The 26092-nt window shown below is 42.7% G+C and overlaps 1 protein-coding gene across 1 annotated transcript in view; it reads left to right on the top strand.

Annotated features, from left to right (window-relative positions):
* Positions 1-10379: 10379 nt before the first annotated feature.
* Positions 10380-26092, top strand: part of MORC3 (MORC family CW-type zinc finger 3) — a 41656-nt gene continuing 25943 nt past the window's right edge. Inside the window, exons 1-6 of the mRNA XM_019420294.2 lie at positions 10380-10513; positions 20533-20605; positions 22132-22264; positions 23157-23371; positions 23946-24093; positions 25619-25766. Coding sequence (XP_019275839.1) covers positions 10475-10513; positions 20533-20605; positions 22132-22264; positions 23157-23371; positions 23946-24093; positions 25619-25766 — 756 coding nt within the window. The 5' untranslated portion in view covers positions 10380-10474. The remainder of the gene's footprint in view (positions 10514-20532; positions 20606-22131; positions 22265-23156; positions 23372-23945; positions 24094-25618; positions 25767-26092) is intronic.

Here is a 26092-nt window from a genome sequence, read left to right as displayed (position 1 = left end):
TGCATCTTAGGGTTCCGGCAACTAACCATTTCTGTGATCTGTGAACAGATTTGCACCCCTCAGTGAAAAGGAAGCCTGTGCCCACCCCAATATCGGTAAGATGAGCAGAAGCAAGGTTAGCGGTTCCGTATTTTCTTCTTACTTTGGAACCGAGGCCCTTCACCACACTGTGGAGCCAACTGCTCTGCCTCCATTCCTCCCGGTGGAAATGCTCCGCGTCCAGCCCTCAGCCACTGCACTGAGGGCAGGGAGTGTGCTGGGAGAGGTGGGACTTGCCAGGAGCGGCCGTAGCCAAGGAGAACAGACTGGTGCTCTAACAGAGCGGGTTTGAACACACACAGCCGCGGGCAGTGTCGGTGGGAGGGTGGCCCATGCGTGCGGATGAAACGATCCCTGTAACCAGAGTGCTTTCCAGGGGCCAGGCACGGTGCCAGGCGCCTCCCGGGCATCACATTCTCTCTTCCCACCCCCTTGGGAAGTAGAGGCTTACCCCATTCTACAAGGCCAGCAGAGCTAGGGAACGGAACCTAGATCTGTCTCCCTCTTAGAGCCCTTTTCTCCACCCCAGTGCTGAGAAAATTAGACAGGAAATCCCCATGGTGGCTACTGTTGTTCTGTAATGTGTGGAAGACAAGTTTCTGAAACTACCCCGCCCATGTATGACTTCCTGCAAAACCAGCTCGTGCTAGGGCCGCAGCACAGAGAAAGTAGCGCCTAGCTTTGAAAGTGTGGCGAGATCTGTTTTTAGAGGAGAACATGCCTTGTTTTCCAGTATTTGTACATTATGCGCAGTTACATTAGGAGAAATGGCTAGGTTTGCCAAAGTAGTTAAGGAAGGTGGAACTTAAAAGTTTTGAACTACCCAGACAGGTTCTGCGTCATTGGAATAAAATGCTTTGGTGTTAAGACAATGCCTGCTAGCGGGTATTACTTGCAGTTCGGTGAGACACATAAACCAATGAACGTGCAAAGTCAACACCTTCAAAGAGAATACGATTAGGAGCCGAACGCGGATGAGCCAAGGGCACGCTGAGGAGTCTCCCCGTTCTACCTGAAGGAGCAACTGGGCTCGTGAGGGTCGAGTTAGTACCCTGTGTGTGTGATCATGTGTATGTGTTTTGTTACGTCGCGCAGTAATCATTCCACGCCATTGCATCCTCTCCAAGCGGACTCGGTGCTGTCTCTGAAGTTCAGAGTGAAGAGGACCCCTGCAAGCATTTTGCAGGCTGGATAGGGGTATCCTGAGGGTAGAAATCTGTCAGTTACGGTTAGAATCCAGCAGAGGAACTATGCTTAGCGCGGGTCCTCCCACCTGCATGTGCACGAGGACCACCCGGAGAGCTTGCAAACTTGCAGGATGCCTAGCCTCCTCCCCAGAGAGTCTGAGTCAGTAGAAAGGGTGACATTCAGGAATCTGCATGTGTAACAAGTTATTTTTGTCACCGGTGCTTCCTGGGTCATTCTTGGAGACGCGCTAGTTTTCAGAGCAATTTCTTCGTAAGTATGACGTGGAAACCAGGAGGAAGCCAGCAAGGCTGAACTTGTTTGGTTACTTCTCATCCTATATAGGTAGCTCCTTCCAAGCGGTTCTCCATCGAAATCAAGTAAGTCCACCTTTAAACCAATGGGAAAGGAAATACATTTTAAAATACTATGGGTCTAGGGGCGCCTGGGTGGCTCAGTCGGTTAAGCGTCCGACTTCGGCTCAGGTCATGATCTCACGGTCTGTGAGTCCGAGCCCCACGTCGGGCTCTGTGCTGACGGCTCAGAGCCTGGAGCCTGCTTCGGACTCTGTGTCTCCCTCTCTCTGCCCCTTGCCCGCTCACATGCTGCCTCTCTCTCTCTGAAAAGTAAATAAACACTAAAAAATTTTTTTAAGTACTGTGGGTCTAGGAGAGGAGTAAGGTAGTTCCTCAAAGAGTTAAAAATAGAATTACCATATGATCTAGCAATTTCACTAAAAAGAAATAAAACCAGGGGCACCTGGGTGCCTCAGTTGGTTAAGCGTCTGACTTCAGCTCAGGTCATGATCTCGAGTCCGTAAGTTCAAGCCTGGCGTCGGGCCCTGTCCTGACAGCTCAGAGCCTGCTTCAGATTCTGTGTCTCCCTCTCCCTCTGCCCCTCCCCTGCTCAGGCTCTGTTTCTCTCACTCTCAAAAATGAATAAATATTTAAAAAAATTTTTTTAAAAAAAGAACTGAAAACAGAATCTCAGATATTTTTTTAATTTATTTATTTTACTGTTTATTTTTGACAGAGAGAGCAAGCAAGCACGAGTGGTTCATGTGTGAACCCACGAACCGTGAGTCATGACCCGAGCTGAAGTCGGACGCTCATCCGACTGAGCCCCCCAGGTGCCCCTGGGGTCTCAGATATTTGTACACCCAGGTTTATGGCAGCACTATCCACAATAGCCAACAGGTGGAAATGGCCCAAATGTCCATCGACAGATGAATGGCTAAACAAAATGTGGTCTATCCACACAACAGAATATTATTCAGTCTCAAAAAGGAAGGGAATTCTCACACATGCTACAGCATGGATGAACCTTGAGGACATTAGGATACGTAAACCAGTCGCAGAAGGACAAATGGATAACTCCACTTGCGTGAGGGACCTGAAGTAGCCGAATTCATAGACACAAAGTAGAAGGGTGGATACCGGGGGCTGGGAGAGGGGGATGGGGAGTTCGTGTCTAATGGGTACAGTGTTTCAGTTTGGAAAGATGAGAAAGTTCTGGAGATGTGTGATGGCGACACCACAATGTGTGCGTAATCAATGTCACTGTATTGTACGCTGAAAAAGGGTGAAAATGGCAAATTTTATGTGCTGTGTATGTTACCCCAATAAAAATTCTAACACAAAACCAAAATTACTGTGAGTTTAAAGGGAGGGCGCGGAAGAGGGTCTAAGCCAGGGTTCCCCTTACGTGATGAACAGTGTCTGTCTCATCCTGGGTTTCCCCCACAAAGTCAACCAGAAGCAGAGGGGAGGTGGGAATTTAATCCCTGGGACCTGGAGGCCTCCCGTCTGTCTCTTCTGTCTCCCCGAACCACTCAGCATTTTAATCTCTTGCATATCTTTTCTATGTTGTTCGAGCTGCGTGATACTCTTTTCCTTCACCCGACACGTCCCACTCAAATTGTTTATGTAACAAACGTATGGGAGCCAGTCTTTGAGATCCGAATTCCTCAGTCTTGCTTCTTTCTGCAGCTCCTCAGACACAGTGAGGCACTTTGTCACAGGGCAGCCCTATTAGAGCACCTACTAATGTCATAGCCCGTCGCTGGCTGCGAGGCAGGCGCCCCTTTTGTGGAAGAGAGAGACCCCGTATCTTCTTCAGATCCTTCGGGGTCTGGCATATGTAGGCAGTCCACAGTAACGAAATGAAGAACATAAAGGTTGATGTTTCTGATAAGGTGGTGCTGGAGGAGGAAGAAAGAGTAGGAAACCCCAGTTTGAATAAAGTAGTTTGTAGGACTAGACAGCGGGAACAGTGGGTTTTGGGCCCCAAACTTAGACCCTCTTAGTAACCACTCCCCGGAGGCTCCTGCTGTCTCACTGAGCACCCAGTATTGGCGCCCGAGGGCACTCTTCTTGGCTTGCTGTCCCCACTCTTCCCTGCTGGTCCTTGAACTACCTGACTTCACAGTCAGCCCAACCCACCTGAAAAACATGTGAAGGCTGCCTTTTCTATCCTCCATGAGCGTGTCCTCAATTCTTATCGGACCCTTTGACAACAAAACACTGCTGTACTGTGTGGGGGGTGAACACTTGGCCCTGGGCAGCACCGTACTGGTTGGAGAGCTCTTTGTGTTGTAGCAAAGCTACTATCTTAACTCATAAGCACTTGATTGTATATTCTTCCAGGTTTCCCTTGCAACTGTTTTCCGTTTGTTTCTGAATCTAAGCCAGGTTAAGCATCTAATTGTTAAGGAATCTAAATTTCTTCAGGAAACAGACGAGTTGTCTAATATGATTGGGAGAGGTGGAGCTTGTGGTTAGTCAAGGAGCATGACTGGCCTAAAGGCAATCAGACTCAATAAAAAGTTAATACATATACATCAAGGGACGCCTGGCTAGCTCGGTCAGTAGAGCATGTGACACTTGATCCTGGGGTTGTAGGTTCGAGCCCCACTTTGGGGGTAGGAATTACTTAAAAATACAGTCGTTAGGGGCACCTGGGTGGCTCGATCAGTTAAGCGTCCAAGTCTTGGTTTCAACCGGGTCATGATCTCACAGTTTGTGAGTTCCAGCCCCACATTGGGCTCTGTGCTGATAGCACGAAGTTTGCTTGGGATTCTGTCTCTTCCTCTCTCTGTCCCTCCCCCACTCATGCTCATTCTCTTGTGCTTGCTCTTTCTCAAAATAAATAAATAAACTTTAAAAAATGAAAATAAAATCTTTATACACACACATGGATATATATACATCAATATAGTTTTTTTGACATCAACATCTCTAAATGGCTAGTTATGAGATAGATGAAATCCCACTTACAATAACAACAACAGTAAAATATCAAGGGGGAAAAAAAAGCTTCGTAAGAACTCCTTGAAGAAAATATTTCTGAAGGAGTAAAGGACACTTGGAGTGAAAGGAAAGGCTCACTAGGTCTTAAAGAGGAAGACTCAACATCATCAAGTTGTAAATTCTAAATTAATCTATGAATTTAAGGCAATCCCCCAGAAACAACACTTGGTTTTTGTTTTGTTTTGTTTTAACAAGATACACTCATCCTAAATTTTATTTGGAAAAATCGGCAAAAGTAGCCAGAAATTTTCTGAAAACAAGGAGTAAAGAAGAGAACTACACTGAGTAGGTCTTGAAACATATTAGAAAGCTAAAATAATTGGTACCAGTGCAGGAATGGACAGCAGATCAATAGAATAAAATAGAAAGTCCATCAATGGACACAAATGCATAGAAGAATGTAGTATTCGAACGAATAGGGGGAAAGACAGGTGGCTTATTTGATAAATGGTATTGGGATAGCTGGGTAACCAACAGAAAAAAATAAGAAATTGGATTTATACCTCCCATCTTTCACCAAAATAAATTCCAAAGAGATCAAAGATTGAAACCATGAAGAAACCATAAAAATACAAGAAGAAATCAAGAGAAGGCATTTATATAAGCCAATAATGATCTTTTTTAGATGAATATAAATCCCAGAAGCCACATGAGAAAGTTCAATAATTTTGGCTATATGAATTTTCTTTTAAAAATTCTGCATAACAAAAATCATAAGCAAAGTAAAAGACAAATGGCAAACTGAGAAACATATTTGAAAAGACTCCTTTTACGAAGGGCTAATTTTTCCAATACTCAAAGAACGCCTATTGAAAGATAAAGTATAGAAAGATGGGCAAAAGAAATGAATGGGGGGTTCTACATACACGAAAAAACAATTGGCTTTAACACATGTCAAATGATGTCCAAACTTACAATATAAGGAAAAACTTAAAATTGCTCTGAAATATTATTCACTGACCGTTTCAGCAGATATTAGTATTAGGGGAAAACAGGATCCCTTCTACAAATAAGGAATATAAATTAGTACAAGCTCTTTGGAGGAAATTTGTCAATTTCTATCAAAACTATGATTGGGTGTATCTTTTGACCCAACAATCCTACTTTTGGGAATTTTCCTGATATACATGTATAACTTACATAAAAATTATTCACCGTAGTCTTATTGATAATAACAAAACTTTGGAGACAACCTTTGCCCACCAGCACAAGGAAGGATTGGCGAAAGAAATTACAATACATCAATAAAATGGAATGTTATTGAGGAATCCAGCTGGCTCAGTCAGTAGAACATGTAACTCTTGATCTTAGGGTCATGAGTTCGATCCCCATGTGGGGCATAAAGATTACTTAAAAAAAAAATGTTAGGAAGTTGCAAAATAACATGAGGAAGTTCTTTAGGCTGTTTTGGAAGGATCTACAAAATATACTGTCCAGTGTAAAAGTCAAGGTGCATATCTGTATAGGTTTGTGAAAGCAACCAGATTTCACACTGTATTTATTAAATCAGGGAGATATTTTATTTGACAAATATTCTAACTCCTGTATGGACTTCAAACATTTCTCTTTCCTTGACCTAGTCCATTTTCCTTTGACTTAGTCCTACAAAAATACTGTAGGCTGGGTGGCTTAAACAACAAACATTCATTTCTCACGGTTCTGGAGGCTAAGAGTTCAAGGTCAAGGTACCTTCTTGGTTGTTCCTACCTTGTCTTCACATTGCACAAGAGTTGAGGGAGCTCTGGCGGGTCTATTTTATTATAAGGGCACTAATATTCATGAGGGCTCCACCTTTGTGACATAATCACCTCTCAAAGGCTCCACCAAATACATTCATTGGGGGTTAGGATTTCAATGTATGAATTTGGGGGGGAGACATTCAGTCTACAGCGCTCCCCAAATAAGATAGTTTTCTATCATTAAAAAAATCACATCAAACTCAGCTTTTTTTTTTTAAATAAAGGTTTCCATGTAAGCTTAGGTTTGATACAAGTACCAGAGGGGTGTGGTGGGGCATTTATTTTCCTGTAAAATCCCCTTTTATACCAACGTAGTGTAAGTTCAGCCTGTACGTGTTTGCCTCACATTTTTTTCGATATGAGTAAGCCTTGAGGATGTAGAATTCCACAGTATGCTCAATTGTGTTAAAAAAAAAAAGGGTGGGGGGGACAAGAATCTGTATATATAGGTAAGTACTTGCTTGCACATGAATATATTGCCTACGCTTGTAGTTGTCCTAACAAATTACCACAAATTTAGTGGCTTAAAATTACAGAAATTTCTTCTCTTCCAGTTCTGAAGGCCAGATGTCTGAAATAAGTTTCACTGAGCTGAAACCAAGCTGTCTGCAGGGCTTCATTCCCTCCGCAAACTCTGGGGGCTCTAGAATGGAGTGGCCTCGCCTTTTCCAGCTTCTAGAGCTCATTCCTGGCATTCTTTGGCTCAAGACCCCTTCTTTTCAAAATCAGCAGTATAGCATCTTCAAGTCTCTCTCTGCTGCAGAGGCCAAATAACCTTCTGCGATCCCATCTCCCTCTGTCCCTGTCTTATATAACTTTTTCTTTTAAGTTTATTTATTTATTTTGAGAGAGAGAGAGTACGAGAGAGGTAGGAGCAGAGAGAGGGAAAGACCAGAATCTCAAGCAGGCTCCATGCTGCCAGCAGAGAGCCCGATGCAGGGCTCAAACTCAGGAATCCTGTGAGATCATGACCTGAGCTGAAGTCAAAAGTCTGACGCTTAACTGAGCCACCCAGGTTGCCCCTGTGTCTGTCTTACAAAGACCCTTGGGATTGCATCTAGGGCCCAACCACATAATCCAGGCTAATCTCATCTCAAAATGTACTGAACAGCATATGATCAATAAGGGAAGTTGGAATAATAATAATAGTAACAAGTGAAGAAGTTGTCAGCCCTAGACTGACACAGCACTATACTAGTAAATTAAAACTCTGTTCGGATTCCCACAAAATGATAGTTGAGACTCATCAAATTGATTTCACAAGTCACAAATGGGCCACGATTTATTTAACCAACACAGTCTTGAGATCGTAAGTTCAAGAGAGGAAACCTTGGCTATTTTGTTCACCACGGCATCCTTAGAGCCCTGACGTTGACAGATATGAAGAAGGCTCTCAATAAAGAGTTGATAAAAAAGCCTGTTACATAACAATCTTAAAGCTGGAGGGAACCGAGAAATTATCCAGTGCAGGGCATTACAAAGGGTCGTAACTAGCACCCTGATTTAGGCGATTCACATTATGTCATTTGCCCAATGAGTGAGTGGCAAGGGTGACAACAGAACTTTTTTTTTTTTTAACATTTCCTCGTACATTCAGATCTTCCTCTACTTATGATGGAGCTACCTCTCAATAAACCCATTGTAAGTTGAAAATATAGTAGGGTGGGGGCGCCTGGGTGGCTCAGTCGGTTAAGTGTCCGACTCTAGATTTCAGCGCAGGTTGTGATCTCCAGGTCATGAGACCGAGATGCTCACTGAGCCTGGAGCCTGCTTGGGGTTCTCTCCCTCCCTCTCTCTCTCTGCCCCTCCCCTGCTCGCACTCTCTCTCAAAATAAATAAACGTTAAAAAAAAATCGTAGGTTGAAAATGCGTTTAATAAACCTAAACATATCGAACATCAGAGCTTAGCGTAGCTTCACCTTAAATCACCTTAAATGTGTTCAGAACACTTACGCTAGCCCACAGTTGGACAAAATCATCTAATACAGAGCCTGTTTTATAAGAAAGTGTTGGATATCTGTTTGTTTAAATACTGTACTGAAAGTGAAAACCAGCCTGGTCCTATGGGTTGCAATTGTTGTTAAGTGTGTGGGTTGTTTATTCTGATAGCATGGCTGATTGGGAACTACGGCTTGCTGCTACCCAGCATCATGAGGGAAATCAAACCGGATATCGCCAGCTCGGTGTTGACCTTAAAAATAAAATAAAAACTGCCAGTTGTTTTACTGGCAAAATTGGGCTGATTTAAGAATAAAAGAGAACTGCAGTTGGGGACAAACAAGTTGCGGCAAAGCCATAGGTGATTCCAGAGACTAAAGGAGAGGTACCCTTTCTGAAGGAGAAAATGGGTAGATTGGGAAGGCTGTTATAAACTAAAAAGTCCACTGGAGTAAATTGGGAGTTCAAAGTATGGTGTCTTGGCTGAGCTGTTTCGGGGGTGTAGGAGATAAGGTAAGGCTTTATTCTTTTCCCCACTCTCCCCCCACCCCCCATAGTAAAGTAGTACCAAGCAGCAAGGTCAAGTCCCGGTAGTGTCAAGACAGTCTCTTCCTGTTGGGTCTGCAATTGACAAGGAGTGGTAGGTAGGGCGGGACAGCGCCCTCTGTCAACCCCCCCACTCCACTTTACCCTGGTTTCTGGTTATTAATTTTCACATCAGCAAAAGAGCAAAATTCGAAAGTCCAAGTACAGTTTCTACTGAATGCGGATCATTTCCGCACCACGGTAAAGTCGTCAAATCCTAAGTAGAACTGGGGTAAGTGGGGGTGGGGGTGGGGTTACCATCTGTATTGGAATATTTAGTCTACAGTAAGCCTGGACTAATGTATACCAAATTGTTTACACGTTCTGGTGAAGAGATTGGGAGTAAATTTTGTTTCATATCTCCGTATGATTTGCATTTTTACAAAGGACATGTATTACAGTTTAAAAACGCGGGGCGCCTGGGTGGCTTGGTCGGTTAAGCGTCCGACTTTGGCTCAGGTCATGATCTCACGGTCCGAGAGTTCGAGCCCCGCATCCGGGTCTGTGCTGACAGCTCAGAGCCTGGAGCCTGCTTCCCATTCTGTGTCTCCCTCTCTCTCTGCCCCTCCCCCATTCATGCTCTGTCTCTCTCTGTCTCAAAAATAAATAAACGTTAAAAAAAAAATTTAAAAACGCAATAGGTGGGAAGCAGGTGGGAGAAATGGGATAACCTTTTTTTTTTTTTAGTTGAAAAAAAAATTAGGGGTGCCTGGGTGGCTCAGTCGGTTGAGCATCAGACTTTGGCTGAGGTCAGGATCTCACAGCTTGTGAGCTTTGCCATCAGGCTCTGCGCTGACAGCTTGGAGCCTGGAGCCTGCTTCCTATTCTGTGTCTCCCTCTCTGTCCCTCCCCACTCAACGCTCTGTCTCTCCCTCAAATAAACATTAAACAATTTTTTGAAAAAAATCTGAAAAAATTCAGCGAAACAAAAACAAGTGTTGGAGACCTGACAGGTGCTTAAACTTACCCCAAATCAGCACAAAGGCATAAAAGGAAAAACAAAAAGCAAAAAACCTAAATGGATATTAGAAACAAAACAAAACAAAACAAAACCGTTTCCATCCTCTCTTTACCTGCAATATGTAACAACCCTATATTTCTTCATTTCTCTATCTTCGTCACTCAGCCCGGTGCTGGGCTCCAAGCCGACACCGAATAAATGTGCATGCGAGAAAGGACTCTTTTCATAAGGATGAAGGATGATAATTTCCAGGACAACTCCAGTATGCACAAAATCTACATTTCGTTAGCAAGGTTTCAAATCCCACGGACACAGGTGGGCACGGGATGGCTTTTTTGGCGCAATTCACTTCCAGCCAGGTCAGGCGCCTGGAGCGCGCTTCTCCGGGCCCGGGCACACGTCGCTATAGGCTTCGAATTCCAGACCCTCAAGTCTCCAGGTCCGGTTAATGCGGCGACCCGTTCGCGCCCGCCCGTCTCACGCATGCGCCCTACCCCTGCAGGGCCGGGCGCTGTGAGCCCAGTTCTTGGTTTAAACCAGCCTCAATTTACCTTCCCCACAGCTCTCCGTACCACAGTGCCCGAGGCGGAAGTGGGTGGGCGGGGCGGCCGCGCGCCCCGCCCCGGAAGTGGGTGGGCCCAGCAGGCCGTGCAGTCTTCCCGGCCGCCTCCCAGTCGGGTTGCGGCCGAGGCCGGTCCTGGCTTTGTAGCTCGCTCAAGATGGCGACGCAGCCACCCAGCGGGATCCGCCTCAGCGCGGTGAGCAGCCGCGAGGGGTGGAGCGGGCCGTGTCCCAGGAGGGCGGGCAGGCGGGCAAGCGAGGGGGGGCAGGCAGTGGGCGGTGGCGACTTGTCGGCGCGGCGGTTGGGGCCGCGGCGGGGCCGGGGGAGGGGGCGGCCATCTCGCTCCCGTCGGCGGAGCCGCTCGGCGGCGGGCAGGGTCGGGCGGCGCGGGCCGGGCTGCGTTCCGTTTGCCCCGCGATAGGTTTCTGTTTTGCCTTCGCGGCTTCGGGGCGGGCCGGGGCCGCGGCCCCTCCTCCCGGCTCCCTCCTGGCTGCCTCGCAGCTGTCGTCCGAGGGCGAGGCCTCGGTGGTCGGGTCGCCCGCCCCTCGGACAGCGGGGCCCCTGACCCTTCCTGGCCTGCGGACCCGCGGGGCGCCCCGGAGCGGGGGGGGGGGGGGGAGCGGCAGCGGCAGATCGCGGCCCGAAATGCCAGGCGGCCTTGACCTCTAGGCAGTGGGATGGGGTGAAGCGAGCCGGAACGAGTCTTCCTGATTCGTTCACATTCCTGCCGCTTCCCTCCAGTTAAGCCCTCGGGCCCAAATCCCCAGGTCACTGGGCTCTCCCGTTTCCTGTAGCCTCTCGGTCGTGTCTGTTTCGGGGCGTTCTTGGAAATCCTCCAGTAATTCTCGTATCTACTAGTCCTAAGTCGTAGGGAGCGGTCGCACACTAGAATTAACATTTCGCCTCCTAAAATGTGGGCGTGGCTTCGCTGCCTGATTATCCTTAAAAAGTTGGTGTTGATATGCGGAAGTGTACCTCCTCTTTTGAGGTTGGTGACTCTTGCCAGAGAATGTCTACCTTAGTCTCGTTAAATTGAACAATCGGGTGGTAATACCATTGCTTTAAAAATGGTGCATTGCCCTGTGACTTTTTTAGATTTATCCAGATTCTTACCCGCACCTGGTATTGTTGGACTTTAACAAATTTTTCCTGTGTGACGAGTGTGAAATGTACGTGGGTTTACTTTACATTTTTTTGACTGTGAAGTTAAAAGTTATTAACATTTTACTCCTTAAAAAGAAAAAAAACCTGTTTGTGGGACGCCTGTGTGGCTCAGTTGGTTAAGTGTCTGACTTCAGCTCAGGTCGATCTCGCGGTTTGTGAGTTACAGCCCCGCCTTGGGCTCTATGCTGACAGCTCAGAGCCTGGAGCCTGCTTCGGATTCTGGTCTCTCTCTGTCCCCCACCCCTCGCACTCAAGCGCGCTGGGGTGTCTCTCTCTCTCTCAAAAATGAAGGAAACATTACAAAAAGTAACCTATTCGTATCCTTTGTCCATTTTTCTGTTCTCTTTTAGAGAAATTTTTATTGATCTATAAGCATTCTTTACCCATGCTGAATAAAGGTCCTTTGGTTACATAACTGGCTTATTGAATGAGATAGTATTTAGTAGTTTGAATATGGAGAAAACTTTATTCTTCTTACGTCTGGCTTTAAATATTACTTGCTAATGGTTCTTTTCCATGCCCGAGTGGATCTGGGCAGATATAATAACACACTCCAATTAGCCTCAGGTATTGTAAAGTGTGACCTCATCTAATTTAAAATCTCTTATTCAGTTTAATGGCTGGCCCTTCCCCTTCCCAGGTTGGGCCACATTCTGGACCAGAATCGTGTAGAGGGGAAAGGGAGTGAACTGGTTGGGTCCTATTTCTACACTTGGATTCTCTTTTCCTTCCCTGGCCCCTGCAATGTCTCAGGCTCTTCAAGATTGAGGTGATAAAGGGAGCAAAGACAAAGGTCAAAACAGGGTTAAGAGACCGGTAGTGTTGTTAGCTGGCTGTCTGGGTGAAACAGCTGTCCCTGTGCTAAATCTTTCTTTTGTGGGTAATATGGGCTGTTTGGAACCCCATTGACAGAAGTCTCCCATCTGCAGCTTCTGGACTGTATCTCCACCCATCTTCCTGCTTTAGGACAGGAATTGGCAAACTATAGCTCATGGGCCAAATCCAGCCTGCCACCTGTTTTTGTGTGACCCACAAGCTAAGAATGATCCTTAAACAGTTGGGAAAAAATCAAAGAATATTTTGTGACATAGAAAAATTATGTGACGTAGACATTTCAGTTTCCATAAAGTTTCATTGGAATATAGCCCTGCTCATTGTTTGCATATAGCTCTCAAATGTTTTCATTAGGGGAGTCTAGGAATTAATGAGTTTATGCATTTGTCAAAATCATAGACCCTAAGGCACAGAGGTGAACCATAATTATGCAGTTTTTTGTTTTTTTTTTTTTTTTTAATTTTGGAGGGTGAGAGATCTTAGAATGGACTGCAGAGTGACAAAAACACTTAAATTGTTGCTTTTTGCTTCCATATTTCTAAGTAAAAACGCTGGTACCATTTTGTTATTTTCCAGTAGTCTGCTATGGATTTAACTGACATGTGCACACTCTTCACCTCCTCCCATCCTTCCCATGCATGTATCTCTCATTTTGGTTGAATTACTGTCTGATTTATCACTCTTACCACAATTCACAAGTGAGCCAAACAGAACTATGATTGCATTTCCTTTGCTGTACAGCTTTTTGTTTTTCTGAAGTTAATAATTGTATTTTGTTTGCTTAGATTTGGTCTGTACTGATCACTCTTTCATCCAAACTTTCACAGACCTAGAAAATCTTTTCCAGATGTGCTCAAGCACACCCAATATTTTGTCAGTTTTGTTGGCTCACTTGTGTTTTGGGGACTTCCCTTTATCATTTTTCTGGAAATTTCCTTCCCCATTTTGTTGGGTCCCCATTCCACATATTCCTCTTTCAGGGTTTACTCCCTTGGCAGGGACAACAGGTCAGTGACTGAGAGCATGGGCCCTGGAGCCCACTTGCCTGGGTTCAAATCCTGACACCTGGATGTGTAACCTTGGCAAGTTACTTACTCTCTACGCCTGAGTTTCCAGTCTGAAGGATGGGCATAATTTATCCACTTCAAAGGGTGGTTTTAAACAGTAGAGGAGTAAATACATATAAAAGGCCTGTGCATGTAGTAAGCACTCCGTAAATACTTGCTATTTTTGTTCGTGGTAGTGGCGGAGCCCATCCATCCTTCCAAAAACAGGTATACCTTCTTGAAAACAGAGTACACGAGAAGAAATTTTATGTCATTTCTTGGAAATACATTGCTTTCTCTTTACATATCATTTAGCTGGGTTTGTAATTCTAAGTTACAAATGATTCTCTTAGAATTTTAAAGGCATGCTTTATTGTGATAGAGTTCTGTGCATTGTATTGGGCACTCAGGCTAGAAACTCAAGTCCTTCATAATCAGGAAAGTTTTCTCATTTATTTGACAAATTTCATCCCTCTGGTTTTCTGTTCTCTGTTGTCTCTTGTTTTCCTTCTCACTGTTTTTTCTTTCTTTTCTGTGAGATTTTCTCCATTTGTTCTTTTACCTTTCTCTTACCATGTGTTTAATTATTATAAACACTGTCTTACTCTCTGAATGTCTTTTTAAAGTCTCCCTGGTCAGAGTATTTGCTGTTGCTGGGCATATTGATCATAGTATTTTTGTGAAGTTTTTGTTTTGTTTTGCTCACTGCATTGCTGCTACTTTGTTCCTTTTTCTGCGTGTTTTTGATTTCTAATTTTACACATTCTCAAGTGTCCGGAGGTGGTTAACCTGCTTACATTTCCAAGTGAGACACTAAAAGCTGACTGGAAGATGTTCGTACACGAGTAGAGCCCCTTTGGTGGGCTTCAGTGTTGGGTGATCAGGCAAGAAGGAATCGGTTATATTTTGTTGGGGGCACCCTATGTCAGTATTTGTAAGACCGTAGAGAGTGCAAGTGTTCGAAAATACGTTTGTTAAAAATAACTTAAACATTTGTGATGAGCACTAGGCGTTCTATGGGAGTGTTGAATCAACTATATTGCGCATCTGAAACTTATATTAACGCTGTACATTAACTGGAATTTAAATAAAAACTTAACAAAATATAAAATAAACATTATTAAAAGTTTTTAAAAAGTGGGAACAACAAAAATAAGATGCTATCCAGAAGGGCTTGGCACAACTTGTAAAAGAACCAAATGGAGCTTTTAGACATTATTCTGTTTTCTAGAGAGGAATTTTGCATCTAGTCTCTTGCCATGGCATATATAATTCTGGTTGGTAGCTCATCTGAAAGCTCAGCTAGGGAAAGGAGGAGTGTCACATTGTTCAGTGTGCTGACTTGGTATTTATCTCTTTGTTTATTATTGTGGCAAAATACGCTTCACATAAAATTTACCATCCTAATCATTTTTAAGTGTACAAGTTAGTAGTGTTACATACATTCACATCGTGGGGCACCTGGGTGGCTCAGTCGGTTCAGCCTCCGACTTCGGCTCAGATCGTGATCTCAGGGCTCGTCAGTTCCAGCCCCGCATCGGGCTTTCTGCTGTCAGCGCAGAGCCCGCTTTGGATCCTCAGTCTCCCTTTCTCTCTGCCCCTCCCCACCACATGCATGTGCAGGTGCGTATGCGCTCGCTCGCTCTCTCTCAAAAATAAACATTAAAAAAAAAATCTTCAGATACATTCACTTTGTTGTACAGTCTCCAGAACTCTTTTTATCTTGCAAAACTTAAACTCTGTACCCATTAAAAAATAATTCTCCATTTCCCTTCCCATAGCCCCTAGCAACCACCGTTCTACTATCTGTGAATTTGACTCCTGTAGGTATCTCATATAAGTATAGTCATGAATTATTTGCCTTTTTGTGACCGGTTTATTTCACTTAGCATAATGTCCTCAAGGTGGTTAGCTGTAGCATGTGTCAAGGTATCTTTTTGAGGCTGAAAAATACTCCCTTGTATGAATATACCACATTTTGTTTATCCATTCGTTGATGGATATTTATGTTGCTTCCACCTTTTGGCTGTTGTGAATAATGCTGCTATAAACACGGGTGTACAAATAATCTCTTCAAGATCCTGCTTTCATTTATTTTCAGTATATACCCAGCGGTGGAATTGCTGGATCATGACAATTCTATGTTTACTTTTATAATACGATCCTGGGGCACCTGGGGGGCTCAGTCAGTTGAGTGTCCAACTTCGGCTCAGGTCATGATCTCACGGTGCATGAGGTCGAGCCCCATGCACAACTTGTAAAAGAACCAAATGGAGCTTTTAGAAATTATTCTATTTTCTAGAGAGGAATTTTGCATCTACTGCATCTGTGCTGACCGCTCAGAGCCTGGAGCTTGCTTCGCATTCTCTCTCTGTCTCCGACTCTCTCTCTCTCTCTGTCCCCCTCTCTCTCTGTCCTTTCCCTGCTCATGCTCTGTCTCTCTCTCTCTCTCTCTCTCTCTCTGTCTCTCTCAAAAATAAATAAACATTAAAAATTTTTTTTATAATACCGTCCTAATGAGTGTGAGGTGGTATCTCATGGTGCTTTTGATTTGTATTTCCCTAATGATTAGTGATGTTGAGCATCTTTTCTTGTATTTAGTGGCCATTTGTGTACCATTCATGGAGAAATATCCAGGTCCTTTGTCAACTATTTAGGATTTTAGTCCTTTTGGTGTTGATTTGTGTAGGAATTCTTTATGTGTTCTGGATGTTAACCTTGTACCACATACTTGCAGATTTTTTCCCATTCCATAGATTTTTCATTTTGTCGGTTGTATCCTTTAATGTGCAGAAGTTTTAAATTCTGATACAGTACAATTGATTTTTTTGTTTCCTGTGCTTTTGGTGTCCTATCCAAGATCCAAATCCAGTGTCCTGAAACTCTTCCCCTGTGCTTTCTTCTAAGAATTTTATAGTTTTAACTCTTTATGTTAGATCTTTGATCCATTTTAATTTCCCCCCCTGTATGATGTGAGGTAACGTGCAACTTGATTCTTTTGTGTGTAGATATCTAGCTTTCCCAGCACTGTTTATTGAAAAGACTGTCCCTTCCCCATTGAGTGGTCTTTATACGCTTGTGGAAGATCATTTGGCCATAGATGTGAGGGGTTTTTTTCTGGGCTGTCTGCTGACTTGCCTTTAACCCACCTATGTTCGTTGTCTCTGAGCTGCCATCATCACTTGCTCCAGAAAACAGACTGCCCGCTTTCTGCTGGGTTGCTTAGAGTAGTTGCAGGATGAAAGAAAGAACGGGGGTGGGGGGTGGGGGGAGTCTTTGCTGTTTCTTATTCTCCTTCTCTTTCTTTTTCTTCTATGTTTGTTTATTTTGAGAGAGAGAGAGAGAGGCCGTGCACAAGCAGGGGAGGGGCAGAGAGAGAGAATCCCAAGCAGGCTCCGCACTGTCAGCGCAGAGCCAGCCCACTATCAGGCTCCAACCCACGAACCGTGAGATCATGACTTGAGCCAAAGTCAGACGGTTAACTGACTGAGCCACCCAGGCGCCCCAAACCTGTCTTGTTTTCATACAGCCTCTGGTACCTTTGACTTCAGAGCCACAAAAGTCTAATTCCTGAGGCTTTCTGGAGTTCTGCCAAGGTTCCTTCCTGGTCTGCTTCTTGTTTTGTTTCCCCTATCCTACAGGTTTCAGACTTCGCTCTTTACAGGCTATTAAATCAGTGTCATTATCCAAACCACGGACTATTCTATGTACTATTATCCATCATTTCTCTGATTGTTTCTGTTCTTCTGGGTTTATTCCCTTTTTTCCTCCCTTCATGACAGCAATTTCAGTTGGGAGCGTAAGTGAACACTCTATGTGTTCAGGCTTCCAAAATGTTTTATATATTTAACTGATTTTTTAAATTTGTGACTATTTGTTGATGCTAATTTTTTTTAACGTTTATTTATTTTTGAGAGAGAGAGAGAGAGACAGACAGACAGAGTGCGAGTGGGGGGAGGGCAGAGAGACAGGGAGACAGAATCCGAAGCAGGCTCTAGTCTCTGAGCTGTCAGCACAGAACCCGACGAGGGGCTTGAACTCACAAAACGCGAGATTATGACTTGAGCCAAAGACTGACACTTAAGGACTGAGCCACCCAGGCGCCCTGATTCTAAAAGTTATATTGATTCTTTAAAAAATCTGGGTGGTCTTCAGAGCATCTTGGTTTTTTGTGCGTGTTTCCTACTGTTTGGGGGTGGGGGTGATGTCTAGTACTAGTATATCTTGCCTGCTAACATTTTCTCCTGGTGGGTTGTTCCCTTAAATGTTATTTTAGATTGTGTACTCAAAATACTCCCCTAAATAATGACGTAGGGAATCGTGTGCTGTCAGATTGAGGCTGTGTCTCCGTAGTGGTTCTGCAGGTTATATAAATTGAAACACTTAACCCAAGGGAAGGCATGCCTCTTTTTACAGAACTTCGTGTTACACTTTTTTTTTTTAAGCATCCAGATCCAAACAGACAAGCTTCCCATTAAGCAGATTCCCACCCCTCCTCTGCTAATGGAGGGGAAGAGGAGTGGGGAGAGGGGCATTTACTTCCAAATCTATCTCTGAGTCACAATTAAAACCAAAACCTTTGTATTCCAGTCACTCATTGCATCCTCATTATCAAATCTTATTTTTAATTCCTTCTTTACTTGAAGCCATTAAGGATTTTCCTCATTTTTATTTTTATATGAGCTCAGTTGTGTCGTTAAGGAATACTTAACTTTTTTTTAAAGAACTCACACAGTGCTTACTATGTTTCTGTTGGTCTCCTGAGCGTTTTACAAATATTAAGTTTCTTAATATTCTTAACAGCCTGGTAAGCTGATATGATTGTCATCCTCGTTATTGTAGATGACAGAACTTGAGGCACAGAGGTTAAGCTTCTTGCCCAAGATCACACACCTAGTTAAGCATACTCTGTTCTACGTGTCAGCGCGCGTGTGCGTGTGTGTGTGTGTGTGTGTGTGTGCGTGTGCGTGTGTGCGTCTATCTATTACTGCTTTGGCTGCCCCAGGGTGTTTTTCCCCCCTCCTAGCTAATGATATGTTCTCAACATAGAGTTGAGAATTAAGAATAGGTGAGGGGCGCCTAGCTGGCTCAGTTGGTTAAGCATCTGACTCTTCATTTCGGCTCAGGTCACGATCTCATAGTTTGAGCTTCGCGTTGGGCTGTGTGCTGACAGTGCAGAGCCTGCTTGGGATTCTCTCTCCCTATCTCTCCTTCCCTTCCCCCACCTGCATATTTGCTGTCTCGCTCCCTCTCTCTCAAAATAAATAAATAGACATTAAAAAAATTTTTTTAAAGAATAGCTGAAAATAATTGCTTATGTTTAGAGATCCAGAAAGCCACTGTTTGCTATTCATTATTTCTTACTGATGCCGCCTTTGCTTTGCTCTCCTGGGATTCTTGCTCAAGAACGATGTGTGCTGTGTCAGTTTGGAACTGATGTGTAGGCTGAAGACATTACATGAAAATTGACATTACCACTATCACATTCTGTTCATACATCTAAAATTCAAAATGTACCATTTCTAACTCCAGACTTCACGTCTAACAGAATGTATAAAATAGAGCAAAGATAAATGCTCTAAGGGATTTTGGTGGTTAATTAATCCTCTCCTTTGGTAGTGGTTTCACACTCTAAAGCCCTGCCCCTTTATAAAATTAGAACAGATGAGGACTGTACCGTTCTTGTGTAACTGGTAGCCTGGTAATTGCTCAGGGGGAGGGGCTGGGATGTGAAGAGCCTCCTGATGGCTGGTCCTGGCACGGTCCTCAGGTAGATTAATTTGAGAAAAGGTCTCTTGTGCAGGGTGAAGATCTGGAAATTGATTTTTATTAAAAACTCGTTGTAACGTATGCTGTAGAAGGTCTGAGTTACTTGCATTCCACATTACATGAATGTGTGCCCTGCTCCCGTCTGAAGACTGCTCTTCTACAGAATTTCATTTCTCACATGTGTACTTCAGGCTGATGGTGAATGAATGCTTGGGGATTGTTTAAAGTCTAGTGCAGACAGAGAAAAAGTCGACCTCTTTCTGACACCTTGTGGCAGCAGCTGAACACTGCAAACACAGCTGGTTTGAAGTATAATCTCATCCCATTTCCAGAGCTCTTCATCTTAAATAAAGTGTCCACTCTCTTTTTTTCCTTTAAATGTGAGCTGATCTGTTTAAAAGGAACATAAAATACCCATTGCATGGAAATTCTCTGCATGTTGAAATTTTCCAGCCTTGGCCTTTCAAAGCCGCTTGTACATTTTTATACATTTGATATCTGTATTTCTAAGGAATTTTGGAGAATCCTCTATAGCATGAGGTTGATTGGTGTAGTCTTCTCTACTGTATTACTGTGAATAAAATCAGACCTAAAATCCTTGGAAATCAGTAACGTTTGTTTCACTTGAACTTCTTTTGACATTCTGTAAAAATGGTTGATAAATGTATATTACTCCACTCCTGCAGTTTTAACTGTAATGAACTTGGAGTAAATATTAAGGTATCAAATATTGATTTTCCAAAAGACCACTAGAAAAGCCTGTTGATTAATGTGTGACGTTTATTTTTTAAAAAAATTTTATTACATTTATTTATTTTTGAGAGACAGAGTGAGACAGAGCACAAGTGAGGTAGGGGCAGAGAGAGAAGGAAACACAGAATCCAAAGCAGGCTCCAGGCTCTGAGCAAGCGTTCAAGCGCAGAGGTGGACGCAGGGCTCGAACCCACGAACCGTGGGATCGTGACTTGAGCCGAAGTCAGACACTTAACCGACTGAGCCACCCAGGTGCCCCTGTGAAGTTAAGTTTATTAAGCCTAACGCACTCAGGAGAAAACACCCCATTGGCAAGATCTTAGTTGTGTTTTCACAGTAATTTTGAGGTAAGTCTTGTAAGGGGGGTAACTTTCTGATTGGGCAGTTTATGATATCATAGCTTTGGAACGGTGGACCCGAGGAGGCAAGAGTTTTGAGGCAAGTCTTGATGAGTGAACTATTTAGTAGTTTCACACAGCCTTCCAAGAATCTTATTTCTCGGTTACATCTTCCACGTATATCCTGAAGCAAGCAGCTATAAGTTTTACTTGGTCCCAGAATTGTTTAATACAGGGACAGGAAATTATATTGGTTTCTGTCTCAAAAGTAAGACTTGAATTAATTTACATGAATCATTGGTTTGTTTCAGCTTTGCCCGAAGTTTTTACATACAAATTCTACTAGTCACACTTGGCCATTCAGTGCAGTTGCTGAATTAATAGGTATGTAAAATTGACATTTCATGTATAATCTGTTGCTTGTAAGTGAAGTTTTAAAAAACTTTTCATTGCAAAATAATATGGAAATGTGCTGTTTAATAAAACAGATGGATCTTGAATGATAACCATTGGTAAAGGTTATCTAGTATAACAGCTATTCAAATCAATGTCAAATTAATTGTTCCTCAACTTTCCCTGTATTAGTATTAAAATATTTTGCCAAATTCATAAAACATGTTGAAAGTAGTATAATTATGATTATAAAAGAAATTGATCTATTGCAAAAATGGGAATGGTGGTTTTTAATAGTTGGAAATATGTGTAACAAGGGTTTTTCTGATGTTAGCAAGTAGGGGGATTAATGTTACGCTTGATTTGTGATAATAAGTTATTGTTTCCTCCAATAGAACGATTGGGTATAGAATTGTATTTTAATAGTGTTTTAATGAGCAGGAGAAAAGAGGCACGACTGGGATCACATTTGCATGATGGGTCATGATTTTTTCCTCTGGAAGATTCATGCAGGAGAGTGTTTTTCCTGAAGTGGCTGATTAAAAAGATTATTTTATTTTAATTGTAGGCTCCCTTATGGAAGGATAGTTTGAGAACCATTATTTGTGTTTAGTCCTAAAGATTTCAAAATATACCTCAGAAAGTAATTTTAGTCAGGGATATTCCGGTGGAACTTAGTTTGAAAGCTGACGTTATTACTGCTTCTGTTGACATTTTTTTTCACCTTTCTTTCCTTTCCTTTTTTCTTTCTTTCTTTCTTTCTTTCTTTCTTTCTTTCTTTCTTTCTTTCTTTCTTTCTTTCTCTCTTTCTCTCTTTCTCTCTTTCTCTCTCTCTCCCTTTCTTTCTTTCTTTCTTTCTTTCTTTCTTTCTTTCTTTCTTTCTTTCTTTCATATTCCTTCCTCCTTCCCTATTCTGAGACAAACAAGAGTGTTTGCTAAACAAGAGTGTTAAGTGAAGATCTGTACAGAGATCATAGAAATATAAAAGCCACCAGAAACTTTGGTTAGATTGAGAGGGCCACAATTTGAACAACGGTGTCGAAGGCGAACCTTCATCTATGTGCCCAGTTTAGCAGAAAACATCACTGCTTTCCAATTTATTCAGTAACTCGTGGCATCCCCTCCGCCTCAACGTGTAGTGCTGGTTGACGCTCAGCTCTCAGCTTCTCACTCGATAGCCGGGCTGGTTCTTCGGACAGAAGAAGACCTCCCTGTCTTGATCATCGATTTGGCGCGGTGATTCTTCCTGTTTGTACTTTTTCGGTACAGTCGGTACCAATCTTTGTTCTCTGTGTAACAAATGGAGGGCTTTGGAGAGAGTTAACTCTGTATTGATCGGTGAATGAGTCACGTACAGCAAGGTACGGTTTAGGGTCGTGTTTTCGAGTCTTAGGAGTTCCCTAAGCATTGCGGTTTTTAAAAATTTTGAAAAATAGATTGCCTGTTAAAGGCTTTTACTGAACTGATTGTTCTTTCAAAATGCAAAGTTAGAGTTTCTCAAAACTTTTGTTTCTCAGATAATGCTTACGATCCCGATGTGAACGCTAAACAGATATGGATTGACAAAACGGTGATAAATGACCATATATGCTTGACATTCACTGATAATGGGAATGGTATGACTTCAGATAAATTACACAAAATGCTAAGGTATGTCAAAGTGTCACATTTCTTGAAAACCTTGCTTTTACCCAGGGGTTTCCGGTGTCATACTTAATCGCCTGTAGTTTTTGTTTTTTAAACACACGTGGTACCCACAGTGCCCTGTGTGCTCTCAAGTCTTCCCATCATCTTCTGCTGATTATTAGACAAGCCCTACCATCCTCCCCCTCCCCCACCACGTCTGACTTACCTAAAATTCCACCATTCCTTTAGAGTGGTAACACTGATGGCAGTTATTTACAGTCTAACGTTAATGAGTTTTAGCCAGTATTGCCAATAAAATGCCACTTTTGGTGGGGAGTAATTTTAAAGGGATTCAGAGTGTAAGGAAGCAAGATAAAATAGTCACAAAGCCTTGGGCTCTAGGGTCGTAGACTAGGATGTCAGTATGCAGCCAAATGTGCCTGAAAGGGAAACTGAGGTATGTAGTCCAGGTATACAGAGTAGAGAAATGTGGCAGCCAAGCCCTTTCCGCTGTCTCTCAGATACGTGTTGCGTTGCCAGAAACTCCACTTGGCACCGTTAGTAATCATACCGCAGTGGGCTTGCTCAGATTCAGAAAATCGTTCACATTTAGACATATCTAAAATATCGTGGGGTGAAATCTCAAGGGTCCCAGGAGCCCACCTGAGAACTCAGCCGTTGGGACAGGGTGTGCCAGGCAAGGAGCTCCTCCTGGTTCAGCGTGTGTCACCCTTATGCCCTGCAGCGTGGGTTTAGTTTTCTTCTTTTCAAAGATGGGGAAACACCTCAAAATGCAACTAGAAAGGCTGAGTCTGACATTTATACCCAGGTTTTTTACTTGATGTTACAGGTTTTGAATTAAGAAAATGAAGATTATACGTACTTATTTTAAAAATCCTTTTTGTTTTCTTTTTAGCTTTGGCTTCAGTGACAAAGTCACCATGAATGGTCACGTCCCAGTTGGCTTGTATGGGAATGGCTTCAAGTCAGGTTCTATGCGTTTGGGTAAAGATGCAATTGTATTTACCAAAAACGGAGAAAGCATGAGTGTGGGCTTCTTGTCTCAGACCTACTTGGAAGTCATAAAAGCAGAACATGTTGTTGTCCCAATTGTGGCATTCAACAAACACCATATCCTTTTGATTTTGAAATAGAAACTGTGGAGAAACTCTGAAGAAATATTGTGAACCATTCCCTCCTTTTGCCCTCCTCTCGATTCTCATTTTTCAATCACAGTGTGCATTGTAGCTCTTGTTCCAGCCTCTTAACATCTGAGGCAGCCCTTTGTCCCTTTCTCTCTTCCGTTGGAATTGTGCCTTAGAAACCCCTAACGCAAGGTGGCTGTGTTCTGTGTGCAGCTTCCTGTAGCTCTCCTCTGTATTTCAGTTGTATCATGTCTAATAAGATGTGTGGTCTGCCTTGAAATTTCCCCTAATGACCATGAGAAGCAAGATATCTGTAGGAAAATGTCCTCTGTGTCTTTATAAAACACATTCAGATATTAGGAACTATGAAATTAGGAATCATAATAAACTTGCTTCTACTTCATCTTTCTTGGGGTTCATCTGAAATCAGACTGTAGTTTCAAAACTTAGATATTAATTTAGGAAATAGTTTTTTGTTGTTGTCGTTACCGAAATTTGAGTTCGCATACTTCAATTGTGAAAAATATGTTGTTGTTCTAAGTCTTTAACTTAGGATATACGACAGATGATAAATTTAGCAGAATCCAAAGCAAGCCTTGCAGCAATTCTGGAACATTCTCTGTTTTCTACGGAACAGAAATTACTGGCAGAACTTGATGCTATTATGGGTAAGAAGGGGACAAGGATCATCATTTGGAACCTTAGAAGGTAAATATCGACCTGAACCAGTGATTACGTGTGTGGGAGGTGAACTGTTTGTGCAAAAATAGTTGTGTTCTATTGATCCATGGTCGTACAGAATAGAAATACTTGGGAAGGTACTCATTTTTTGGCATAGGTCATGATTTGTCTTTTCCATGGGTGTTTTATTGAGGCCACTTTGGCTTCAACTCGAGGTAATTTCATATTATTAAAACTAGATTTCCTAGCCCTGCATATTCAGTATCCAGAGAGGCCAATTCTCACTTTCTGTTATTCTGTCCCTCTCCTCAAAAAGAAACAAACAAAAGAAATGGGAAGATAATATCTCACCTGACGAGCCCCGACCTGTGTAAGTTAGGTAGAGAAGTCTTTGTCTGTGACTTAAAGCTAATCATGACTTAACAGCTGGTGACAAAAGTAATGTGGATGAGGCCTCTGGATTGTTAAGGTTTTGTATCCTTGTGAGGATAAAATCATTTGCAAATAAGATTTTTTTAAAACTTTGGATGAATGTGTTAATGTTGATACCTAGACACATAGAATGATATGAATAAAGTACAAATTGAGTGGTAAGCCTAAAATACTTTCACTCTAAATCTTTTCTGATCTCCCGTATTCCCCTTTTTCTTGCTTTTTCTTTCATGCCCCTCCCATCCTCACTCCCCTCTTTTTTTTTAATTTACACTTTTTATTTTGAGATACTTGTACATTCCTGTGCATAAATAATGGACCTCATGTACCCTTCATCCAGTTTCCCCCAGTGGCAGCATCTTGCAAAACTGTAGTGCAGTAGTGTTGATAATGACATTGGTAGAGTCAAGATACGGGACATTTTCATCACCACAGTGATCTCTCGTGTTGGCCTTTTGTATCCACACCCACTCCCTCCTTAATCCCTGACAACCTCTAACACGTCTTCCATTTCTGTAACTTTGTCATTTCGAGAATGTCCTATGAATAGAATCCTACAGTGTGAAACCTTTTGGGATTGGCTTTTTTCATTCATCCTATTACTCTGGAGATGCATCTGGGTTCTTGTGTGTGTCAGTAATTTGCTCCCTTTTCCTTGCTGAGTAGTGTTGTACTGTGTACGTGGACCACTGTGTTTAACCATTCACTAGTTAAAGCACATCTGGATTTTTACCATTTTGGGTTATTACAAATACAGCTGTAAACATTTATGCACAGGTTTTCATGGAGTGTAATCTTCCTTTTTCCAGGGTAAATGCTCAGGAGTGTAATTGCTGGCTCATATGGTAGTTGCCTGTTTAGTTTTTTAAGAAACTGCCAGAATGTTTTTGGAATGGCTCTACCATTTGACATTCCCACCAGCAGTGTGAGAGTGAATACAGTTTTTCTGCATCTTTCTGGATTCCTGTTCTTTCATTTTTCCCTTGCTTTTGTCTCCCTCCCCCCCCCCCCCCCCAACCAGGACATCTACCGTGGGTAGGCGTTTTGTTTTGTTAGCAGTGTATTTGCTTATCTTGCCGTGAAGGTAAAATTTACCTCCTTCAAAAAATTGTTTTTATAGCTACAAAAGCGCAACAGAGTTTGATTTTGATAAGGATAAATATGACATCCGAATTCCTGAAGATTTGGATGAGACAACAGGGAAGAAGGGGTACAAGAAACAAGAAAGGATGGACCAAATTGCCCCTGAGAGTGACTATTCCCTGAGGGTATGTATTCACCTCTTTCTGGACATGGGAGAATCAGCAAATGATGGAAATTCTATTTTCTGCTTATGTTATAAATGCTGTCAGTGAAAGTATCTCAGAACCAATTTATTTAACTTTTCATGAGCGCATTGGTGCTTGTATTTTGCTCAGAAAATGGTTTTTTAATTGCAAAGTCATCGGGTCTAATAGCACTTGCAGTTCTTTCACTGTGTGGTTACATTACTTGAATTAGGAATCCTAGAATCAGTATGTCCTATGATAGCCATAGTGATTGATTCCAGCAAAGATACCGATTGTTTTTTAAATTGAAAACGTCCTAGAACACA

The sequence above is a fragment of the Panthera pardus genome, unplaced genomic scaffold (genome assembly GCF_024362965.1).
Source record: "Panthera pardus isolate Hobbes unplaced genomic scaffold, ASM2436296v1 HiC_scaffold_16, whole genome shotgun sequence".
Lineage (NCBI taxonomy): Eukaryota > Metazoa > Chordata > Mammalia > Carnivora > Felidae > Panthera > Panthera pardus.
The sequence above is the reverse complement of the archived record's forward strand: the minus strand, read 5'-3'. Positions and strand labels throughout refer to the sequence as shown.